General features: G+C 38.6%; 1 protein-coding gene across 5 annotated transcripts in view; it reads left to right on the top strand.

Moving 5' to 3' along the window:
- The window catches only part of nf1a (neurofibromin 1a), a 276,274-nt gene that overhangs the window by 90,296 nt on the left and 160,744 nt on the right, over positions 1-25,234 (top strand). For all 5 annotated transcript variants that reach the window (XM_068008408.1, XM_068008404.1, XM_068008406.1 and 2 more), the window contains 12 exons: positions 4,846-4,977; positions 7,595-7,729; positions 12,169-12,282; positions 12,753-12,832; positions 15,180-15,303; positions 17,552-17,798; positions 18,930-19,003; positions 19,699-19,782; positions 22,143-22,583; positions 23,037-23,176; positions 24,019-24,141; positions 24,383-24,466. In XM_068008408.1, the coding sequence (XP_067864509.1) occupies positions 4,846-4,977; positions 7,595-7,729; positions 12,169-12,282; positions 12,753-12,832; positions 15,180-15,303; positions 17,552-17,798; positions 18,930-19,003; positions 19,699-19,782; positions 22,143-22,583; positions 23,037-23,176; positions 24,019-24,141; positions 24,383-24,466 (1,778 nt within the window). The remainder of the gene's footprint in view (positions 1-4,845; positions 4,978-7,594; positions 7,730-12,168; positions 12,283-12,752; positions 12,833-15,179; positions 15,304-17,551; positions 17,799-18,929; positions 19,004-19,698; positions 19,783-22,142; positions 22,584-23,036; positions 23,177-24,018; positions 24,142-24,382; positions 24,467-25,234) is intronic.

The following is a 25,234-nucleotide window of genomic DNA, read 5'->3' on the forward strand; positions in this document are numbered from 1 at the left end:
ATGACGATTGGCTATAGTTTAGCCTGACCCTACACACAATAAAAGAATGCTTTGTGTAGATGTGTGATGGCTTTCTTGTGTTGTAGGTGTAAACTTGCAACTGTTTCAGCGAATGCCCTTTGTAGCATTTCTGGGAATGTAGATAAAGTTTTTAAAAACTGTAATCTAATGGTACAACAAGGCTGGAGGTGCAGTGAGTTGACTTTGTAATAGAGGGAATGCTTCACAAATCATTTTGGGCATCCACAAGATGACTTGTTTAACAATCCTGGCTTTTTAAACATTTATTGGTTGCAACCGTTAAATATATTAGATATATTTGTGATGGCTGTGAGGACTGGTGGAGTTAGCATCTTAAATTGACAAATTGCGAATGGAAGACACTGTGCAATGCTGTGTGTGTGTCACTCATAATTATGGAAGGGAATGGGAAGCATTTTTCATTCCATATAATGCTTAACCTTTCCTAATGTATCAGAAGGTGGACAGCGGGTGAGATTTGAACTATATCTCATGTCCTTAGATGAAAACACCAGTACCTTTTGTGTAAGAACTGTCTTAAAGAATTTGGGCCTAGCTTTGTAACCAGCAGCTTGTCAGTACAAAATTTAACTGCCTGCTCCGTTCATGTAGTGGCTCCTCAACTATTGTTTCCGGTTTGACCGACTCCTGCTCCATAAAATCCATAATCTACCACTTTTGCACGTGTGCAACATCTGAAATTTATGGAGTGGGAATCAGGTGAACTGGCATTGCTGATTGCGCCACCATTGAGAGCAGAAGGTTGGCAACTTTGGTGTTTAACCGATTCTTGTATTTGGATTGGGGGAATAGTGGAAGTTCCCTAATGATGAAAATGCTCTTAATGTGCAAAAACATTCTCTTCCTCGAGTAATTTCAGTAAGAAGTTTATAGAATATATGTGCAGTTAATTGTTGCCTGAGGACAGGTTTCTTTTGAAATGAAAGTTCTTGTTTTGGGAGGCGGTGTTGTATTATCAGTGCACTGTGACAGGACATGGATTTATGCCCACGCTTTCCCACTTGGTGACTTCTTAGCTTAAATTGTACTGCCATTGAAAAGAGATGACTAGAGGTTAGTTTCTCATGGAAAAAGTAGGGAAATTGAAATGCCAGACGGCTCCAACTCTTCTTGGGAGTCACTACCCAGTGGCATTGATGGCCATGTAGCAGCTCCTCCTCTCTGTTCTTTGCTATCGAAGGTGCTTGAGAGTGTAAAAGAATGGTGGGATGCAGTGGGTGGCCTGGTTGCTTGGTGTTGCTGAATTAATTAATGGCAGTAATTAACTGCCATTAATTAATTCAGCAAATCGTGTTTAACTAACTTGATTGAGTTTTTTGATGAGGTCACAGAAGGGATTGATGAGGGCAATGCAGTTGTGTATATGGACTTCCAAAAGGTGTTTGATAAAGTGCCACATTATAGGCCTGTCATCAAAGTTGAAGCCCATGGAATAAAAGGGGCAGTGGCAGCATGGATATGAAATTGGCTAAGTGACAGGAAATGAAATAGTGGTGACCAGTTGTTTTTTGGACTGGAGTGGGGTATACAGTGGTGTTCCCCAGGGGTCAGTACTGGGACCACTACTTTTCTTGATATATATTAATGACTTGGACTTGGGTGTGTAGGGCACAATTTCAAAATTTGCAGGTGACGCAAAACTTAGAAGGGTAGTGAACAGTGAGGAGGATAGTGATAGACTTCAAGAGGACATAGACAGGCTGGTGGAACGGGCGAACACGTGGCAGATGAAATTTAACGCAGAGAAATGTGAAGTGATACATTTTGGTAGGAAGAATGGGGTGAGGCAATATAAAAGGAGTACAATTGTAAAGGGGGTGCAAGAACAGAGATCTGGGCGTATATGTGCACAAGTCGTTGAAGGTGGCAGGGCAGGTTGAGAAAGCGGTTAAAAAGCATACGGGATCCTGGGCTTCACAAATAGAGGCATAGAGTACAAAAGCAAGGAAGTTATGATGAACCTTATATAAAACACTGGTTCGGCCACAACTGGATGTGAAAGCCTCAGAAAGGGTGCAGAAGAGATTTACGAGAATGATTCCAGGGATGAAGGACTTCAGTTACATCAACTGGAGAAGCTGAGATTGTTCTCCTCAGAGTAGAGAAGGATCAGAGGAGATTTGATGGAGGTATTCAAAATCATGAAAGGTCTCGACAAAGTAGATAGACAGAAACTGTTCCGATTGGCAGAAGGGTCAAGAACCATAGGATATAGATTTAAGGTGATTGGCAAAAGAACCAAAGGCGACATGAGGAGAAACTTTTTTTACACAGCGAGTGGTTATGATCTAGAATGCACTGCCTGAGAGGGTAGTGGAGGCAGACTCAATTGTGGCTTTCAAAAGGAGAACTGGGATAAGTACTTGAAGGGAAAAAATTTGTCAGGTGACGGGGAAAGGGCAGGGGATTGGGTCCAGCTGGATTGCTTTTGCGGAGAGCCGGCACAAACTCGATAGGCCTAATGGCCGCCTTCCGTGCTTTAGCCATGCTATGATTCTGCTCAGTAGAAATTGGTCAGATGCGAGTTTGCCCAGGAGGGAGAACGAGAGGGTATTGGGAATGACTGGGTATTGGCTGGCGATGAGACACATCCCTGAAGAAAGCTAATCCGAGGGAAAGTTGATTTGTAACACCCTTGCACCTCTGAGTGGTTGGCTCAAGAATGGCATTGACAGTGACCCAGGACTTGGGAGGAAAGGGGCGAAAGCTAAAGAGGTTACAAAAAGAGAGATGGAGGGGAAAGTGTGAAACTTTTTTTCATTAACAAAGTTGTAATGTATTGGAGATGACATCGGTAAAACTGCATGTAAAATCATGTAATACCCTCTCTTGGGCCTGCTAAGGAACAGGTTTTAATTATCAGTTTAACGATTCTTGCATTAACCCAGTCAATAAAGGGTTTCTACCCAAAGTGTTAACCTATTTTTTTTCTCTTCAGTTGCTAATGGTCCTGCTGTGTATTTTCAGCCATTTGTTTTTTAGTATTTACATCTTTTCTCCATTTTTTAATTACATTTTACTTGACTGATACAGCAGTGCTAATCGTGTTGATGCATTCACGAATAACCAATTTTTAACACTCAGACTTAATTTTTTGTGGATGGGGGAAAATGGATACACAAATACTTGTAGCATGAAACTCGAATGCTGTCTGTGATTTAATATGAATTATGGAACTCATTTTGTACACCACAAACAAAAATGAACCTATTTATTTTGTTCTAACTACAAGATCCAGTGAGTGTCTGTAGTGCAGGTGGTGGCAATGTTTTTGACTCCAGGCAGTCAGATTATGTTCTTGCCTGAAACACAAACTTGATAGTGTATGAGAATCTCTGCTTCTGCATTTTTAGCTATGATTTTTAAAAATGACAATGCTCTTTTCATAGGCTTTTGAAGCTTTGATACACCAAACAAAAGCTATGGGACATGATTAAATCATGGCAATTTTTCCAGTGGTTTATTTTATTCTATTCACTGTGCTTTTTTGGTTCTCCTGTGGTTTCTGGATTAGGATAGTTTAAGCCTGGAAACACTTTTCATCTGTCAGCACTGCTTGAATACAGCTTGATTACTTCCTGACTCTGAATAAACAAATAGTCAAACTGCATTTCCTCCACTGACTTCCCCTGATTTTGCTCAAGACAAGACTCTTCATTTGGCCTTGCATCCTGTAAGAGACGTCGCATTAATTTGTACAACGTATGGTCTGCTCTGAGTTTTTGTATAGCTTTGAAACCGTTGTCATATGACAGGAAAGTCAAAATATAAACAAAATAATGATTGCACCATGTTAACCAATTAGAAGCTCATGAGGAAATGATTGGTGCACATCAGTGGAGTTCAATTATGTAACTGATTTTTTTTTAAAAAATGACTTCAATTTCTAATTTCATTACAAAGAAGTTGCATTCACACTCAATTTCTGAAGCAGGTTGAGACTAAATTTGGTAAATGACTTCCTTTCAGTTTCTGGGATCTATTGGAAAAAACAAAGGCCTGGAGCTTAATGTGCTTTGGACATGAATTAGTTATCAACAGTGTTGCTAAGTGCTGGATGGTACACAGTTGGTTAGAGCACTGGTCTTTTACCTCTAGGATGTGAGTTTGAATCTGGCCTGAACTAATACTGACTACTCATTTTCTGTGCAAAATGAATCTGATCCCAGTCCCTAATGGGAGTGGGTTGACAGCACAAAATCACCTGTAATTTGGCACTAATAGTTCCCTAAAGGCCATGAAGATGGTTGGTGTGATTAGTGTCTTTGCATCATTGGAACATAGTGAACAGAGCTTTCCTTTGCATCTGGTCTTGCCATACCTGACTGGGAGTGATTGCTACTGGGTACTGAAAAATAGTATAAGACCTGCATTTTTGCAATAAGAACTGCTAAAAACCTTTGCTTGTCCTGATAGAAGAAAAATTAACATTCCAAGTACTCCACATTCTACCTTGCACGTAAACCGCAAGGTTAAAGTTGATTGGAAAGCCATGATAATAACCAGCCAGGCTGCTGCTTTTTTTTTGGTGTCGGGTGGGGAGGGTGGAGGAGAAAATGGTGTGTATATAAACAGAGATCTGTAGGGAAACATTGGTTTTGGAGGTTGTACAGGTGTAAAAACTTTCTCTTCCCTCTTCTGGGTAGTAAACGAATGTTGTATTAACACTGCTCATTTAATTGTGAACATTTCTGTAGGAATAGATGCAAGATCATCATTCAGTTGAACTGTGTTAAAATAAATGTCTCATTTTGTTCTCTTGTTTCCTCTGTACCGCTCCTCCCCACCTTTTCCCATTTTCAGTCTGCAGTGGATTGGTGGCCTAAGATCGATGCTGTGTACTGTTACTCAGGAGAACTCAGAGGCATGTTAGCGGAAACTCTGAATCGGGTGATACAGAGCTGCAGCACGCACGCTCCCTTGCGTATGACATCGGTACGCCTGCTTAACGGTTTCTTGTTGCATTTTTTGAATGTTTCCATCATGCCATTCCTGCAGTTTTTCCATAACTGTCTGTCTGGGAGATATAGTTTCGAGCACTTTTTTTTAAACCATGCATCCTCGAATACAAATAAACTTATTAATTTGCAACAGTTAGAATATATTAGAGTTCAAATAATTATCAGGTTTAGTGGATATAAGTCATCGGATTTCTACTTTGTCATAGAGAACATTTTTTGCTGAACAATTCTTCAAGCATTTAAATTTTAGTTACTGGTTTGGTAAAGAATGAAATTTGAGATGCAGTGGGTTGTAGAAATTTGTGGATTGTTTCCATGCACCTAGGTTTGTCAAGAGAAATACTTTTTTGAGAAAAGAAAGGAAAATTCTTAGTTTAGACTCTGCAGGGTACTTTTCAATAGGGATAGACAAATACAAATACCTGCCCTGCACTGGCACAAATGTTAATTATTTTGTGGGACCTTTTGTTCTTTTTAGAATGGAAGTTCATTTTTAAAAAAAACAGAAATAAATTTGAAATCAACTTATAAAAATCTTAAACTTTTTTTGTTAGCAGACAAGTGAACAAATTTCTTGTCAAGGTGTAACATGAGATATTTTCTATGAACTACCCCCTCTGTTATTAGGAGTCAAGAATTATGCATCTTGCCACAAAGTGTGCACTGTAATGAATGTCCAGTAACATAGCCTACAACAACATAAGTTGGAAGCCAAGGTGTTTTTACAGAACCTGAATGAGGACTGGGTTTCATTATGTAGTGTAAGTAAAATAGTTCTAGCAGCTTGCCATAACCAAAAAAAGTGCGTAACAATATATCTGTATTAAATACCATTGCTAAAACAGTATTTAGTTTTGAATACAAGATGCTCCTCTCCCTATGCCACATATCATTCTCATCTGAGAAGGCAGTTGTCCTAATCCCAGATGTCCACCACAGGTGCTCTATAACCAGCTGCTGAGCAAGCAAAATGCAGCAAGTTGTGCTTTTTCTCAGCGCTCAGTTGTACAGTCTATGGGTAGAATTTTATTGCTTCCCATGGCTGATAACCATAGCCAGATGGGAGAAGTGACTGGTGAAGCTGCAAGTGCATTGTATCCTATTGGCCTCGCAAGCTGAGGAACAAAATATTCCCACCTGACTCGTGGCTTCTTTCTGAACCAATATTGTGCACTAACAATAGTGCATCCATATATTTAGATCATTATAGTTTTCTTTTGTGTTCAGTATAGTTATTTTATTTATCTCTTTTCTCCTATCCATTGGTCTCCCCGACAATCAGTATAATTCCTTAGCTGGAAGAATAAGGAAAGTACTGGCCAAAAAGAAACAAATGGACAAACCGCTTTTAGCCTACTGTTGTAGCAGCAGTAGTACGGACGTTTGATGTTTACTATTTTTCACATTGGACACTTGCTGTGTGTGTGTTTGTTTTACACTGTAGTCTATTTTGCACATTGGTGTTGAATTGGTACTACACAACTGGACGGAACAGGTAAATTTTTGTACTTGTCTATCACTGGTATTTTAGATTTCCAATGGGCTAAGTGCCAAAACCAGCTTTGAGATGATGCTTTGTAGATATAGAGAAATGGTGATTTTTTTTTTGTTAATAGATGTAAAGGAATATCACTAGTTGGGAGCCCATAGATAAATTTCTGTAGCCTTTCCTTTTTGAGCTTTTTGTTTGCTGTTTTATTGAAAGTTAATAACTTTGCCCCTAATATTGCTTCATTTCTGCAGTGCACATATCAATTGGTTGAAGTATTGTAGTCCCATAATTTTGCGCAAGAAGTTAAAAGAAGTGGAGTATATTGAATATTGGTGAATTGGAGTATATTGACCAAAAGTGCTGACAGTTTATTTTGGGGGTGGGGGAAGTAAAACATGTTGCAAAACCTTTCATTTCATAACCCATTTGTTGTTGTATATTTAGTGTCACCTGTTCGGATAGGTAGCAGCTGTTTAACATGGCTACTCTGACATTGATTGGTGGTGCTTTGTCTTCTGCTTTATTTTCTGTGCTTATTGGCTGCTGTCGCTCACATGATCAGACGCCAACCAGTCACTGTTTTGCATGGCAGTGGGCTTCTGTTGCTGTAAGTATGATTCATAGTAACTACCACAGAAAAGCAATTAGTCCACTGCCTTTTCTGTGCTTAGTTACATTAGTAAACACAATGTAATCCATCTAGGTCTGAATACGTAGCATGCATCCACCTTCTCAAATAAAATCTTAACTGTCGAAAAAGATCTGATTAAATTTAAACAGCTCCTTTTCTGCCATGCATTTACTAATGTTTCACACTTTGTTCCATTGTTTTATAATTGTTTTTGAATGTACGTAGTGGTTTTAATAAGCTGTATATGTATACATGCTATATATGTGTGTGTATATATATATATATCTATCTATCTATCTATCCTATCTATCTATCTATCTATCTATAGATTAGTTAACTTTTGAATCAGACATTCAGTACGTTCAAAGCTGGAGCAATATTTTAATGATTTGTATAATCAGGTGAATTGTACAAAATGGGCCGTCTTGCTTGTTTTCATGATTCCTCTTGTTTAAAAATTTATTTCAGAGTCTTACATTCAAGGAAAAAATGACGAGCCTTAAATTTAAAGAAAAACCAACAGACTCAGAAACCCGCAGTTATAAATTTTTATTGTTGGCCATTGTGAAATTAATTCATGGAGACCCAAAGCTTATGTTACACGTAAGTATTGGTGTGGGATGTAAGGCTTTAAGCTTGGAAGGAACGTTTGTGTGGCAAGCCATTATAGTTCATTATGATTAACTGGAACAGAAATCTAAAAGATATTTAGAAAAAAGTAACCAAGTTAATGATTTGTGTAATAGTAATATTATTCCTAGTAGCATGAATGATGGTTTAAAGTTTTATTTCTGTTTGCTCAAGAATGCTAACACATTATCTTAATTACTTCTCAACTCTTAAGTCCAGCTTAGCGTTCTGAGATATAATGGTATCATCCAGGTGGCCAATGGAGCACTGATAAAGCTTTGAATTGCCAGGTACCCAACCATGGATAAATGGACAAAAAAAAGTCAACGCTTGTGTGATGAGTAGAATTCTGTATGACAGGTGAAATCCCTGTGGATGCTGCACAACATGTTTAATCTGTTAGCAAGATATCAGATGAGGTTTGGTGCATGTTATATTGCTACTCTGTGCCAAGTGAAGACATTTCAGAATTTTATGAGAAAAGCTGATGGGCAGAAACATTAGTCTTTCAGAAGCATAAAGGAATACTTAGAAGGTGGACTTCAATCCATTCTGGAACTGAGCGTGATCAAGATTTAGATGCACTAGGCCAAGGGTTCTCAAATTGAGGTGTGTACGGCATGCTTCCTCTATAAATCAATAGAAACTGCTGCCTCAAGTAAGCTCATCCACTGAGGTGGCAAAGGCCTAATCTTACTGCTATCCACTTGGGCCAGCTTCTGTCTCTTGGCATTTGAATATGCTGAGACTGTTGGTGAGATTCGGTACCAATTTCATTAAACTTAGCAGTGCACATCCAGAATAAAAGGACATTGCCATTAAAGGTGCTTTGTATCGCTAGTCCCTGAGCCCAGTGAGAATAATTCTGTCTGAATGTGAAACTTGCTACAACATTAATGCTAATGTCAAGAATTTGTGATCAAGGTCCTGAACTCTTGGGACACCATAAAATTGAGAAAGCTGAGATCAGTAGCACATACTGCCTGGAATTCATCTTCAACAACTCCGAACTGTTGGGGAAACTACCTTTTCTGCAACAAAGTTATTCATGGAGTAACTTGGAACTATTTGATCACCTGTTGATAAACCTCTTCTGAAGATCATTTCTTGCCATGTGACTGAAGAAATAATGAAGGAAATGGGCATGAACTTGTCCGAAAGTGGCTAGAGTTAAGAAACGCAAAGCATGTTGTGGAAAAAGCTGCAAATGCCCTCGGCTCTTGGAGTAGTATTGGTCAGTGTTATACCACAGTAATGGATCTTAGAGATGGATTTATGAAACAGTGTAGTGGATTTATGTAAGTCATGTACTGTGTGACCAAGAAGATTTGAGGCTTTCATAGCTTGTTTGGCAAAGATGAGTAGTGGAATATAGAACAATGCAAAACATTGGACCTAGTGCAAGCTAAAGGAGTGAAAGGCAAAGGAAATTCTGCATGATATCAGTTTGAACTTGATTTTGGCCTTTTTCCAAGCACGAAAGCTGCAGTTGAAGAGGTAGACACTGGCACAGATGCCATTGTCTGGATGGCCTCCTTTTATGCTGTAATTTTTGTGAAGCTCTGAGGTAGGGTAGAAAACAAAACCACCATTTTCTGCGAGAGAAAAGAGCAGCTGGATAGTTGGGGATGGAAGCAAATAAGATGGTGATGGAAAGACAGAACACTTGTGAACAGAACTAGTAGGTGTGAAGAATAATTTGAATGGAGATTGAAGAAAACGTGATATTGCACCTCCAAGCTTTCATGAGATCGACAGAGCTCATGAACTTATCAGATTTGCATTTTTTTTTATTGTGCTGAGATGTGCCTCATTCTCAGAAAAAAGACCCAGTTGCCCACGTGTAAATTTGTGCATTTCCTTTAATAACCATTCTTGTGGTACATCAGAGTGAGAAGGCATATTTAGGAGACCAATTTCTGCAGTGAGCCTGTACCTACTAGGAACTGAATTGAGAGTTATTGTAAAACAAAAACAATTTGCATTTGTATAAACGCCTTTTAAATGTAGCAAAAATGTCCCAATGTGCTTCACAGAAGCTTAATCAGACAAAATTGGACACTTGACCAAAGTTGTTGATGTTAGGAGGCGTGCCCAAAAGCTTGGTTAAAGAGATGGGTTTTAAGCAGGTCTTAAAGGAAGAGTGGGAGATGGGTATAGAGAGGGAATACCAGTGTGGGGCTTAGACAGCCGGAGGCACAGCTGCCACTGGTGAGGCGAAGGGAGGGGGGAAGAGATGCATGAGGCCAGAGTTGGAGGAACGGAGAGTTGGGGAGGGGGATGTGGAGAGGAGACTCGCATCACATTAATCTGGGCTAGATTGTAACCTGAGATGGAGGATAATCTGCAGATCTATTGCTTCACTCAGCCTCCTAGTTGACTAGCTTTAATACTGATGCACAGATGTAGCGAAGAGCAATATTAAAAAACCAAGCTGCTACACTGCTGTTTCTAATTTACATAAATTACCTGGATTTAGCATGTATAGTGGTCAAATTTGCAGTTAATACAAAACTTGGAGGGGCAGTGGAATTGGAAGTGGCAGCTGAGTAATTACAGAATGAGCTGGACAAGATATATGTAAGTGGGCAGCAGAACAATGGCAAGTGAAGTTGAATGCAGTCAATTGTGAAGTGAAGGAAGAAAAAGATGATGACTTACGTACTTCATGAATGCTGTTAAAATAGCTAAGGATGAAGTTGAAAGAGACCTTGGAGTCAGAGTGGATTAAAGATGCCCAAGCAATGCAGATCAGCAATCAACAAAGCTAATAGAATGTTTAACTACATAGGCAAAACACCAGAATCTAAGTCAGAGGAGATAGTGATCGAACTTTATAGTGCTCTGGCCAACCGCACCTTGAAGACTGCATCCAGTTCTGCTTGCCGAAAAGCAAGATATTCAAGCACTGGAGGCCCTTTTGGGCAAAGACTGGAGAAATTTGGGCTTTTCAGCCTAGAAAGGAGGCAACAGAGAGGTGATTTTAAAGAGGTATTTAGGATTGTTATGAGTATAGAAAATGTTAACCCAGACTACCAATTTAAATTAAACTGGGAGTTGAGCTTGGACATGGGTTGAAACTGGAGAAGGGTACTTTTAAGGCAGATATTTGGACATTCTTCTTTACGAGGAGTGGAAGCAAAAGCCTTGTAATTATTTAAGTAACAATTGGATGCTACAATGGAGGGGGTATTAGGATTCCTGTGGATAGATGAATTGAGATGGGCTGAGTAGCTCTTTCCTTTTGCATAAATAGCTTGTGATATGTCCCAGTTGGCGACCACCGAAGCTTGATTCAGCTACTGCTTTATCTGTTAATGCAAAGGTTTTCTCATTGTGCATTCATTAAAACTAGTCCTGAAATTTGCAAATCTAGGGTTGGTGATGGTGTAAAGTAAAGCAATTGGGAAACCAGTGTAAGTTATACTTCCATAATTATGGATGAAGTAACCCTTCAGATTGGAGACCCAACTCTGTTATCTTTGTTCAAATATTAGGATTCAGCATGTACACGGCAGATAGATGCACACTGAGAGGAAACTGGGAACAGAAGAACCCTTTTGCTACCAGTCACAATTCAGTCCTACAGTGCTATGGTTTTCATTACAGTAACTGTATGAAACAGGACTTGGGCTGTCACTGAAGGAGAGAAATGAAAGCCTAACTCATTTTATTAATGTCTGGAAAGGATATTTGGGTTAGAATATGAATAGAAGATTAATGAAGATTTAGGTGACATAACACAGCAACCCATCAACATATCAGATGTTTGTGATTGATAGAATTTGTTCATGTTACAAGAATGTCTGATACCTGCCAATGGTAGCAGTAAAGGGAACATAGTAACATGAGTAGGCCATTTAGCCCCTCGAGCCTGTTCCGCCATTCAATGAGATCATGGCTGAAAAGTAAATTTGAACTGAGAGGATGGTTTGCTGTAACCGCTAATTAGTATTTTGTTTTCTTAAGTTACCTTGTTGAACTATATAATCTTCATAGAAGTATTAAGTTTCATCATTCTTCAAGAAATGTCATGTTTTCTATTGGTTAAAGTTCAAGCAAGTACTCAAATGTCTACATATATTGTGTTGCATTTTCATTCTTGTTGTTTGATAAGAATGTACAATTTAGAACTTAAATCCTTAAAAGTTTTAAGTGCGAATGCTGAAGACAGTGCTTTTCTTCAAACTGATGTTTCATATTAAGTTTTACAGGTAATTTGAGTAGAGAATATTTCATGATTTTTGTCCTATGAAATTGTTGCCAATTTAAAAACAAAAATGAAGTTTGCGGTATGAATAAAAATTTGCAAAAGTAGGTTTTTTTTTTGTGTGAATTCATTTCAACTGGGCTCTTTTGTTTTTGTGTTACATCTTTCTACTTTTAAAAAAAAATATTGCTTTGCTATGCAGAATCCAGGGAAGCTAGGACATGAAATTCAGAGCAGCACTGCTGAGTTGATAACTGGTCTGGTTCAGCTGGTTCCACAGATGAACATGCCTGAAATAGCACAGGAAGCCATGGAGGTGAGGACATCAATTTGGAGATGTATAGCTGCAGCTCTATTCTATAAGATCTGTGTGTATTGCATCTGTGTTTTCGCATTTTTTCCTCAACCCTGCTAAAATGCTAGCTTACTTTTGTTTTCAGTTCTCAAGAAGGGTTACACCTGGAATGTTAATCTATCTTCACAGATGCTGATTGATCTGCTATGCATTTCCATAATTTTATGTTTTCCTTTGTATATTTTTTAAAAAGCAACTTTTTAAGAAAAAACAAATACCCAGACTGGCTGAAGAATTTTCTCCAATATTTACTTGAGGTTAACCACATTGATGATCTAAGGCTTAAGAGACCAAATGGTTTTGGTGTTGGGTGAAGACATCAGTGTTTGATTGCAGGGAGACCCAAAGATTTGATCAAAAGCACTCTCTCCTGTTGGGCCAAGCTTGCATTTATACTAAATTAAAACTTTTCCCGCCATTTCTATTTCCAGGCCTTGTTAGTTCTTCACCAGCCGGAAAACATAGAGTTATGGAACCCAGATGCACCAATAGAAACCTTCTGGGATATAAGGTGAGGAACTTCTGGTTGTAGCAGGTATTCCATAACCTTCAAAATGTATTCTTCATATTTTGAGTACACTGTTGCTTTACCCATTCTGTTTTCACAGTAGAACTACACAGTTCGTGCATGTAGAAGGTAGTATTCTTTATGGACATCTTTTTGGCTGTAAAAAAAAAATATGTACATTATTTGCATTAAAAAATGTCTCTTTTTCTCCCTGAATTATATTGAAGCATTGTTGAAATAATTCACAGCATAAGTATTATAAGATAGCCTCCCTTTAAAAGTTTTAATTAAGCATCTTAAGTTGAGTATCTTGGTCTTGTAATTCTTAATATGCATATGGAATGATGGACCCTTAATTTATTTTTACATTTAATCTATACCAATATGTATAGATTGAAAAGCACAATTGATTGGATTGAAAAACTAAACCAACAAAAAATTGATGCAAGTTACCTGGTTGGCAGATTGCTGTGGGCGTGTTGCAAGGCTATAGTGGATGGTTTTAGTCAATCAGGTCAGGTTCCACTGAATCTTCTATTTTCAGTAATAAAACAAACACCTTTTCTTTTCCAGCTGGTTAATTGAGCAACATCTACGTAACAAAAATATTTTATCTTCCAATTGAAGATGAGTTTTTTTTGCAATGAGGGAAAATTGGACAGTGTTATCCAAGGGCTGCTTTTGCACACTTAGTTTGAATTAAGTGACTTAAGAGTAGACTCTCTGATAACTTGCATTTTTAGTACTAAATTGTCATTTTGCTGTGTTTGCTCTACTTTATTCGATTATTGGATAATTCAAATTTAGCACAAAAAATCTACTTCAAATTATCAGGAGTAGATTGTAGATGCCGACAGATGTGGCATTATTCAAAGCTTGGGAACAAATGATCTGGTTTTCCCCCTTGGTGTGGGAATGGGGAAGCTTAAAAGAAGAGGGAAATAGTTCAAAAGATTAAAAAGAAAACTTTAATGGAAACAAATGGTCTGATTTCAAAATCTTGCTGTTTGAAATTAAGGCATTCATCATGCAGTTACATTAAACAAAAAGTGTTTGGTTTTGGAAGAAGTCCTTTCAATGTCCTCTTTCCTTTCCCAGCTTATTTTGGAAACATTGAAGTCTCTAACCCGTTCATTTTCCAAGCTGATTCTTGTAGCTTCACGGAGAGCATGATGGACTCAAAAATCTAAAAGGTAGCCTATGCTAGGAGTCCTGTCAGCGAGCAGCTCTGCAGAATCCAGTAGGGATTGACATTCTGTACAGTCCTGGATAATACAGGATTTGTAAGTGGAACATTCAATAGCTGGGTGCTGCTGTGGTCTCGCTTCTGCTTTGACATCACCTGCTTAAATTGAGGACGAAAAAGCAAAGGATGGTGATCACCTGACTTTATGAAATCATTCATCATCGACTGCCTCTGCCTGTTCTGAGGCCTGCAATGGCAAATCATTGTGGACTTGAAATAATTGTTTTAAAAATCTGATTTCTTTACAATTTGGGAGATTTTTCAAAAGAATATTTTCCTTTTTAAGTATGGAGATGGAGTATTTAAAATGCGAAGTGATTCCTGCAGATTCTAATGTGACTTCAACTTTAGCAAGTCTTTTTTTTTATTCTGCCCTGGATTTAATTGTTTCTAGCATTTCTGTCCTCTTTGTCTCTAACTTTGAACTCTTGAAGCAGTGGAATATTATTGTAAAACTCAGCTTAATGAGAACATTCCAGTGTCCCAGTGCAATTCTTATGCATCTGGAATAACAGTTGTTATAGGTATGCCTTTCATTGCTTAGCTTGCAAAGAGTAGAAATTGTTTCTCTATTGAAAACTCTTGCTTCCAGGCAGAAATCTAATTTGACCTTGTGCTAACTTTTTTTCCCCTCAGACTTTCCAAAAAGTATTCATTCCAATTTAGCTGAAGGAAATGATCAGTCTCCAGATCAGCATTGTGTGCAGTTTGTTTTTAGTCAGGCTCACAACTTCAAGAAGCAAACATTGAAATTTAGCTCAAGTTGAGAATTTAGTCTCGGGATGAAACTTTGAGCGAATGAGATGATATAATTTGAGAATAGCAACTTTCTGCTTCCTTGACGGTCTCACATGGCTAAGAACGGCTAAATGGCCAACTTGTAATGCAATGGAAGTTCTGAAACGGTGAAATTTTGTAATAGGGTTGCATGACAAAACTAGCTCAGGTTGAATTGTGCTCCCTCCAACCCCCAGGCAGTCCATAAAAGGTGCAGTGTAAGTTCCCCCTCTCTCACGAGCTGTCATTTACCCACCTCACCCCCATCAACTATCTAATTGTAACTTTGATATCTTGTTTCCAGTAAGTTTTGTTTTGTGCTGTCAGTTCTCAGGTTCTATTTTTCATCTGTAAGAAATTGATCGCTCATCAGATGCTGAACAGCACAGAGATTCTCAAGTGGTTGCGGGAGATTCTAATCTGTCGGAATAAGTTTCTACTGAAGAATAAGGTAGTAGACAACTTCAGAACTTCCCCTCTGGGATGACTTCAAAGATGATTGACAACTTAAAAAAAAAAATCTTTAAGAAAATCTATTTACTTTTTCCCCTTGAGTAAATGTTACCTGAACTGCTTAAAAATGTAAAGCGTTTTTTGCAAAATAAATGCACCCTTTGGCATGGTGATACTGTAGATGATATGAGTAATGGAAAGATGATAGTCATATTTGTGTGCTATTTTTCACTTTGTTTCCAGCATATAAATCCTACTACACCTGGATGCCCTTTCTTGGGTGGAAGAAAAGGTTGCCATTAGCCACAGAATTATGCATGGCTTTAGTATATTACTGCATGTGGCTTGGCAAGAGGGGCACTTTACAGGGCATGATTGGTTCTTCTTGCTCATCCTTCACTCTTTTTCCCTCTTGTTTCCCGCCCCCCAAAGAAGAAGAGCCGCTCATCCTGCGTGATGGATATTGTTCATGAGGATTTAATGGCCACCTTCTGCTGTCTCAGCGCCTCTACTTTTCTCTCCATTTTTTAAATGCCCCTTAAAACCTATCCCTTTGGCCAAAGCTTTGGGCCTCCCTCCCTGGAACCAACCAGGGAACAGGCTATTTTAGATCTTGTCTTGTGTAATGAGACAGGTTTAATTAGTAATCTCATAGTAAGGGATCCTCTGGGGAAGAGTGATTATAATATGGTAGAATTTCACACTGACTGTAAAAAGTTGGATAGCCAGGTGGTGAAGGATAGAATACTATAGCTTGAATACTGGAGCCTGGTCTTTAGTTGCTCCCAAGCCTTTATTCAGAGCTCACATTTACACATTGTGCACCCCATAGATAAGCTCCCTCCTATAAAGATGCAAGAGAGTCCCCAGTTGATACCCACCACCTGAATACAATTAACATTAATTGATATAATCCACATGGATACAATTAACATGCTCATTCGGAGTGCAGTATGCTACTGTTGTAACTGCTGGGTGGCAGATGGCTATATTTAAAGATGCTTTTCCCTGAAAATATTTGTGGAAATTATTGTTAAACCTTTTAGATACAAAACTGTTATTAAATGAAATTGCCTCAAGGACCTGAAGTCACCAAAGTGCTCCAATATACTATCATAGCAGTGGTTTATATTCTATTAAAATTTCTAGAGTACAGTTGTCAATTAATTCTGTCTGCAATCATGTATGCAGTTCAGAAAAAAAATGCTTGTGATCCTTTGTGTAGAGTGATGAGGTTTCTAATAGGTTAGACTCAGCAAACAAGCCAAGTAATAGTCACCTCCATTTAACACAGTAAACTTTTCACTTCAGCGTCTAAATAGATTTTAAGTTGTGATTTTTTTTTGATTTTTTTTAAGGAGTTATTCATTTTTGGGTGCATTATTGGGAAATGCAGCTTTTGTCATTCTACATGGATTAATTGTAAACAATTTTACAACACCAAGTTATAGTCCAACAATTTTATTTTTAATCCCACAAGCTTTCGGAGGCTTCCTCCTTCCTCAGGTGGTGTGGAAATGACCATCTCCACATACATGGATTAAGTTATGCTTCTGTAAAGAATGTTTTGTAGCCTTGTGATAGCAATTACAATTGGCACTTATCGTATGAATGATTAACGTACTTGTACCAAATTTCTTTCTGCGATGTTGTAATGTGGGTGCAGAGGGGGATTTGGTATGAGCTTGATGAGCATTTGTATGATAACAGTGCTGGTTAAGAGCCTAGCAGTAAAATTTTACTAGTTGAAGATTAATTTACAAATTCTAATTTTTATAAGTTAGCTTTACGATTTGCAGAATAATGTTTATAAGTGATCCTAAGGTATTCAAGAACAAAAAACACTTTGCTCGTCATCTTCAAGAATCAGGATCTTTAGGCACTTCAGTAATTCTTGTTCCACTGCAAAATCGAAGTATATTTAGTTTGAAATGCATCGGTTATGGAGAAGAAATTTTGAATGGATTGTAAGAGTTCTCTGTATTTGAGGAGGTTAAGAATACACTTGTGTAGCTGTGTTGTACCATAATCTGGCTTGTAGTATGCTTAATTACAAACTGATGCATCATGATGTAACTGGATGAAATGTTCTTATCTTATGGTATTATGTAATAGGTACCAAGAAAGTTTTAACAAAAAATATTGTATAGTACATGTGCAGAACATAACCACTGTGCATTTTTAAAAAAAATGCTGAAACTGTCTGGCAGTTTGAACATTTATGGAAAAATAATTTTTGAATGCAGGAGAATGCCACACTGGGCAGTGGAATCCCCATTTGTCGTCAAGCACAGACAAAACTAGAAGTGGCCCTCTACATGTTTCTGTGGAGTCCGGACATTGAAGCAGTCCTTGTGTCCATGTCGTGTTTTCGGCACCTCTGTGAGGAGGCTGATATTAGGTGTGGAGTCGATGACGTGTCTGTCCAGAGCATCCTCCCAAATTATAATACATTCATGGAGTTTGTGTCGGTCAGCAACATGATGTCAACGGGTAATTACCAATGTATTTTGTGCCTACTAACCCAGTGGTTCATGAACTTCCATTTACAGGTCGACTTCCTCGTATTTTCCAAATTGCCATTGTGTAAAATTAGAGAAAACTTGTTCTTTTGGCAGTCCAGTCTGAAACCTCGCATTCTGTGATGTGCAAAATTGATTGGTACTGATTGCCTCTTGCCATAGACCAATTTCTCAGGAAATGATATGTTCGCTAGTTTTATTTTAAAAGACCATTTTAGGCAATAAGGGAAGATTGAGGTTTCTTTGTCAAGACTTGAAGTGGGGGGTGAAGGTACAGCTTTCTGTGATTTGGGATAATTTAAGATATAATGTCTTGCCCACAAACAAACTTCAGCTCATTAATTTTTCTTTCCTGGCCCAAATATTGGGTGAATTTTGGCCTGGTCAAGCTCAGAGATGTGTGCCTTAGGATGGCAAGCTGTACATTTTGTTGTATTCATTCCATTCAGAGCCAACATTAAGCAAACCCTTGTGATGTGTAGGGTAATTTAGATGTCGAGAAATTCTCCCCCCACATTGCCCCAATAACGTGTCATAAGACTAACCTTAAAAGAGTACACCCTGCTGCCAGTATGACATTTCTATTTTCCATATAGGACCGTCGTTATCGCATCTGAATGAAACTGCTAAGTTAGTACCTCGTTGTATATGGACTTGTGCTCAGAGGGAATTGGCTCAAGATTCTCAACTAGCTGAGCAAGGGAGGAGACGGACATTCTGGACAGGCCCTGACGTGAAAGGAAAACATTCTAATCCCTGTAGTGCCCATTTTGTTCATTTTATCAGATTTTCTCAATCATTACAGTAATTTCTTCTCATCAGACACTGGGTTGCTTTTGAAAATTTTCACGTTGGGAGCAGTGTATCCTTTCAGTGCTTCTTGAAACGTGAATGGTTTGTAATGTCACCATATTATCTCCTAGTAGCTAAGCTAGAGTGTGGTCAGTCTAGCCATTTCATTTAGTGAGAATCAGCTTTGTGAGCCCTCACTAAAATAGATCCCATTTGTACTGGTGACAGCTCTTTTTATCATTTTTGCTACAAGCGTTTACTTGATTAATTTTTTATGTTCTGATGTGTTTATATTGATTTTAAACTACAGGGCGAGCAGCTCTTCAGAAAAGGGTGATGGCATTACTGAGGAGGATAGAGCATCCAACAGCAGGGAACACAGAGGTAAATTTTAAAATGTTTTTTTTGCATCAAGATGCCTGTTTCTGCTGTGCATATTACAATACAAGGTGATCATTTTGACTTGTGCAGTATGTACAATGTTGCAAAATTCATTATTTATCCTGAAATTTGGGACAAATGTTTTCTTTGGAAGAGAAGTACAACTGGGAAAAGTACTGTTTGTACTGAATCACCCAGTGGAAGTTCAGGTGCTGTGTGCATTATCATCATTAGAAATGAAGAGAAACCATGCAGAGGCAAAGCAAATTGGAGCTGTAACACGTGTTGGCTTGGAATGGGTTGTGGGTTTACACTGATTGGCGGTTGCTCACCTAAGTTGCAGATCTCAACAGCAACGTTATGGGGAAATACAAAATGAGGGTCCGGCCCTTTGCCACAAAGGGGAGTGGGAAATTATAAGGTCAGTTATCACCTGGCCATTCTTGTGCATCCCCTTCTCATTAAAGTTCAATGACTGCAACATCTGTTATGTCTACCACATTTTCTCTGAAATGCCGACTGTAGTAATTGGTGTCGTTATTTGTAAATAAAACTTAACACTCAGCCCATCTGAAAGCAAGTGATGCTTTTTCTCCCATCTGTGATAGCCAAATTTGGATATTGACAACTGGGCCATATGTTCCACATTTACATGAGTTCCCTTTCCTTATGTACACTTGTTGCTACTTTGTTTTTAGGCTTGGGAAGACACATATACAAAGTGGGAACATGCTACCAAGTTAATTCTCAATTATCCTAAAATTAAGATTGAGGATGGACAGGTAAGTCTAAGTTTTGGCACCTAACACAAGTGCACACTTGTCAAAACCAGCTATGATTTGATACCAATCTCGGTCATAAAAGGTATAGGGATGGCTAGAATAGAATCACACTGGGCAGTTGGAGATGCTCTCCTGCTGTTGGAGTTTATGTTGGGGCACAGAAAAGGGAACCATAACTGACATGGGAATACTTAATGTTCACACCAGGGCCAAAAGCCAGAAAAATGTTCCCTTCCCAGCACTAACTTTCCTCTTGTTAAATAGCACATAATTCACCAAAAACTGAAAAATATATTGTTTCTGTTGACTCTCAGTGCTAAATAACTGTATGGCCCTAACTGGAGTGACACAATGACCAGCATGCTCATAACATCAGTATGGTGTTTGATGTATTGCTTTTGCTTAAAAACATTCCACTTGAAGTATAAATTTTCATTGAAGGAATCTAAATCGTCATAAAATATTATGTATGAACCAGTTTTAAGACTTTCAAAAAGCAAGCTCATCCTGTTCTCCCTCCACAAACAACTCATGACATCTCAATAATATGTTGTGGAAAGAATGGCAACGACATGAATCTTAATGGCGTCTCCTAATACATTCCTTATCCCCATTGCGAACACTGATAACTTGGCTATAAAAAATTTAGGGCTTGATCCTTTTAATGCTCCTTGTGATTGTTGTGCGTTTGAGCTGAAAAGCTGTTAACAAACCAACTGGTGAAGGCCTGCACTCAGTGCGCATGAGGAAAAATTCACTTGGGTTGATGAAGCCTGTTGATGACAGATTTCATTTTGTTGGTGTCAACAAGGATATTTGTGTAACACTGGTTAATCTCATTTGGATATAACTGGCACTTTGGTCATTTCCAGCTCATTTTTATTGGGTGGCTATCCAGTTAGAAACTCATCAACCACTGATTGCCAGAATGGTTACCATTGGTAGTGAAGTAAAAGTACATTTCTGTTGAGGTATTACTAGCTCATCAAAGATGGCACTCTCTAAATACTGGAGGAGGATAAGAGCATTTTGTCCCAGTGCGAGATCTGCCATAGGTACAGGAGCAGGTCATTGCACCTTCAAGCCTGCTGTGTCATTGGCCATTGGCCATAGCAGCTCTATCTCTTCAATCCCAGTTTCCTGCTCTCTCCACATCCCTTAGTACACTTACTCTTCAAGTAACTATCTTGCTTCAAACACTGCAATTGATTCTGAATCTATTGTTTCTGTTGACTCTCAGTGCTAAATAAGTATGGTGTTTGATGTATTGCTTTTGCTTAAAAACATTCTACTTGAAGTATAAATTTTCATTGAAGGAATCTAAATCGTCATAAAATATTATGTATGAACCTTGAAGCACTGTATTCCACACTCTAATAACCTGTGATGCAAATAAGCATTTTTTGGATTTGCATTTAATTGACTTAATTCTAATAATATTACATCCTTGTTTTAGATTTCTCCTATTAAAGGAAAGAGCCTTTTCCCATCTACTCTGTCAAACCCTTTGTTATTTTAGCTCCTTGATCAGATCACCCTTTAACCTCCTGATTACCAGGGAATATAACCCAATTTTGTCATGGCCAATTCCCTTCATCCCAGGTATTATCACTGGACTTCTTCCAAAGCTAGCATACGCTTCCTGAGGTGGGGTGCCCAAACCTGAATACAGCACGTCAAATAACGTCAGGCCTTTGTTTGCTGTGAAGAACTGTAGTAGTACTTCCTTGCATTTATGTTCTTTAATGAAGCTTACAGTCCTATTAGCCTTTTTGATCACTATCTGCACCTGCAAGCTAGCTTTCAACACTCTGACCACAATATCCTTAAATTCATCTATACCTTCCTGTGCTTCCAAATTTAGACTCATGTTATCTGCCATTCTTGCATCCAAAGTACATTATCTTACACTTTCACATTAAACTACACCTGCTATTGTCCTTTCCAAGTACTTAATCTGTCCTTTTAAAATTGTTTTCTTCACAATTCACTATAACGCCGTCTTTAATATCATCTGGAAACTTGGATATAATTTAGTCTATGTACAAAAGTAACTTGAATTTGGGAATAGAGTAAAAAGCTGAGGCCCCAGCATAGATCCCTGAGGGAGCACTACCTGTCAGTGCCCAGCAGTCTGAGAATGGCCCTTTTATCCCAATGTCTGCCTCTCAACCAATTTACCATCCTTACCACAAGGTTTTACTCCAATTCTGTTATGTGTTTTTCTTGTGTGACTTGCATAATTTGTTATATTTTGGTGGTTTTTTAAATAAAAGATTGGTTCTGTTGTACACACAATTTCTTCCCTATTTAATAATGCCTTTACTATATGATGTACTGACAAATGCTTCCACATTTAGGTGACAGAAAGTCTTCATAAGACGATTGTTAAGCGCCGGATGTCACATGTAAGTGGGGGTGGCTCGATAGACCTGTCGGACACTGATTCTCTACAGGAATGGATTAACATGACAGGCTTCTTGTGTGCAATAGGAGGTGTCTGTCTCCAGCATCGCACTAACCCAGGCTTAGTTACATACAGCCCTCCCATGGGGCCAGTCAATGAAAGGAAGTGTTCCATGATATCTATGGTCTCAACTGAAGGAAATGCAGAGACTCCAGTCAGCAAATTTTTGGAACGGCTGCTTACACTGATGGTGTGCAATCATGAAAAAGTAGGGCTTCAGATTAGGACTAACATTAAAGACCTGGTTGGACTAGAGCTGAGCCCTGTTCTTTACCCAATGCTCTTCAACAAGCTGAAAAATTGCATCAGCAGGTTTTTTGACTTGCAAGGCCAGGTGAGTAACCAAGTAAATGAACTTACTGGTCACCTTGACTGAAATGGCTATTGAATTAAAATAAAATGTGCCCAAGGCTCTATCTTTGCCATTGTGGATGGAGGGGGTTGAATTTGATTAAAAGCATACTTGTGTATTTTATGTAAATTCAGTTCTTGAGGTAATTGTTATGCATTTGGAGTGCTATACTGCAGTTTCTGGTGGCATTGCCCTTCAGAACAGCAGTTTAAATAAATGATGCACCTGTGTTACATTTTATACCAAATATTGAATACACATGGTATTTCTAGAAATTTTTGTGTTTTAGTAACAGACTGTTTGTTTTTTTTCAATAAAAATGTGGGATAAAACACTGAGGGAACTGCATTTCCATTTGGCTGAACTATTCCAAATACACTGTATTTGAAATGAACACGATGATGCTCCGTAAAGTGTAACTGTATTTTCATACAGGTTTTATTGAATGACACAAACACACCATTTGTGGAACAGACTATAGCAATTATGAAGAACCTACTCGATAATCACACTGATGGCAGTTCAGAGCACCTGGGACAGGCCAGCATTGAGACCATGATGCTCAATTTAGTTAGGTACGAGGCGCGCTCCCTCTCATGCGCTGTCTTTCTCTCCAGTTTGTGTTCATTCTCACGTGCTTGCTCTCTCTCTCCCTCCTCTCCTGAAGACATTGACTCCTTCCATTGGTACCGTGGCTGCTGGTCATCCTCGACTACCTTGCCTAAGTAGCTATTATTCATGCATGAGTGTGGATGGAGAGTATTGACTGGCAATTTGACTCTGGGGTGGCATCACAGCAAGCCCAATCTTATCTGCAAGTGTGCACTTCCAACAGTGGCAAATAGAGTTGGAAACCCTTCCCTATTTTCCACTTTCTCTTCTCATTTCCCTTCACCCAGGTCACTGAGGCCAGCTGCAGCACCGTGACTGCTGCTCTGGCTGAGACTACACAACTCGGCACAGATCAGAAATTGAACCAGCAGCCTTCCCACTCTATTTGGCTTAATGGTCCAGAGAGCAAGGTTGTCTTTCTCCATTATCTAAGTCCTTCCTGGTTGACCATCCTCCCACCTCACCCCAGCCTTCTTAAAATTATCTTGCATCCAATGTAATTTTTCCGAACTGGGACTGCAAACAGCAGATACCCAGAGCAGGTGTATCCTTAGTCAGGTGGCTTTAATTTGCTTTAGGTTCTTGGAGTAGCAGATTGAAAAGAGTTGCTGGGCCATACCACTCAGCTGCTTATTTGGGAACTGATTTCACTTATCGTGCCAAATGATTGACCCAGCTAATCCATTCATCATCCAGCATTGCTGTTAGCTTCCGCTCTCCATGTACAAAGTGGATACAAAAAAAAAATCCACAAAAATTCCAAATTGCAAGACTTCAGCTTGTTCTGTTGTGCTGTTCAATGCAGGTATGTACGTGTCCTTGGGAATACAGTCCATGCAATCCAGATCAAAACCAAACTTTGTCAATTGGTGGAAGTAATGATGGAGAGGCGAGATGATCTCTCCTTCTGTCAAGAGATGAAATTTAGGTGAGCATTCTAATAAAAATGTTATTGCGATGAGAAAACATAAAGATGATCGCGAATTATCGTGTTCAGAGCTTTGGGATATAAGTTGACATGATAACTGTTAATATTTCTTCCTCCTTGTAAGCAGATGTTTGACATCTGCATGGCATCAACATGTGAAATTGGGAGGTCAGCTGTGTGGAGATTTTGATGCTGTGAACCTGTGTCACAATGTGATGTTCAGTTTTCTTTTTTTGTCCAGGAACAAGATGGTGGAGTACTTGACAGATTGGGTTATGGGAACATCAAACCAGGCTGCTGATGATGATGTGAAATGCTTAACTAGGTAAAGCAGTTTTTTTTCCCCCCATTAAATGTTTTCAAACCAAGATTTATAAATGCTTGAGATCATCCTCTTTTCCTGAAATGATCATTTGTATTTATTAAGAGTATAAATTAAAGCATGGAGCAAGATAGAGTCTTCTAACTCTTCAAACCTATTAGTATCATCATTCCCACCAATTTAAGCTCCTGAGGAATAGATTTGCTTAAATACTCGCAAGTCCCAAGGAATATCTGTCCATTCCTACATCTCCACTATTGAATCATGGTTGCTGTCCCAGGCACTCAGGACCCATTGTGTCACTGGACTAGTTAATAACCAGTCTAGTAATTGTCCACTGCAACCTCAATTCCACTGTGAAATTTATCTCATTCCTATTTGAAGCAATTCAACATAACATTACTTGCTTTGTTGTTCCACCGATCCAATACTCGAGGGTTTAAAAAAAATTCTGTAATCTCTCATCTCACTTGAGGCTTAATAATTTTAAACTAATGTCTTCCCATTCTGTTTTTGGTCAAATGTACTGTTCAACTACATGTGTCTGAAAGCATTTTTAAAATTCAAATATCTAACTAAATTTTCATTTAGTTGTGCAGTAATTTTCACGTCTTCAGATGATTACAGAATACAAAATAATAGAATACACGCTGGTTCAATGGTTGCATACAACATAAAGATGCATACCTTGAGGGTTAAACATTTCAAAGATCTGAATTCATTTTCTCTTTTTTTCTCCCCTTTCTCTTTCATTCTTTTCTTTCTCTCTCA

This window comes from Heptranchias perlo, chromosome 28, assembly GCF_035084215.1.
Source record: "Heptranchias perlo isolate sHepPer1 chromosome 28, sHepPer1.hap1, whole genome shotgun sequence".
Lineage (NCBI taxonomy): Eukaryota > Metazoa > Chordata > Chondrichthyes > Hexanchiformes > Hexanchidae > Heptranchias > Heptranchias perlo.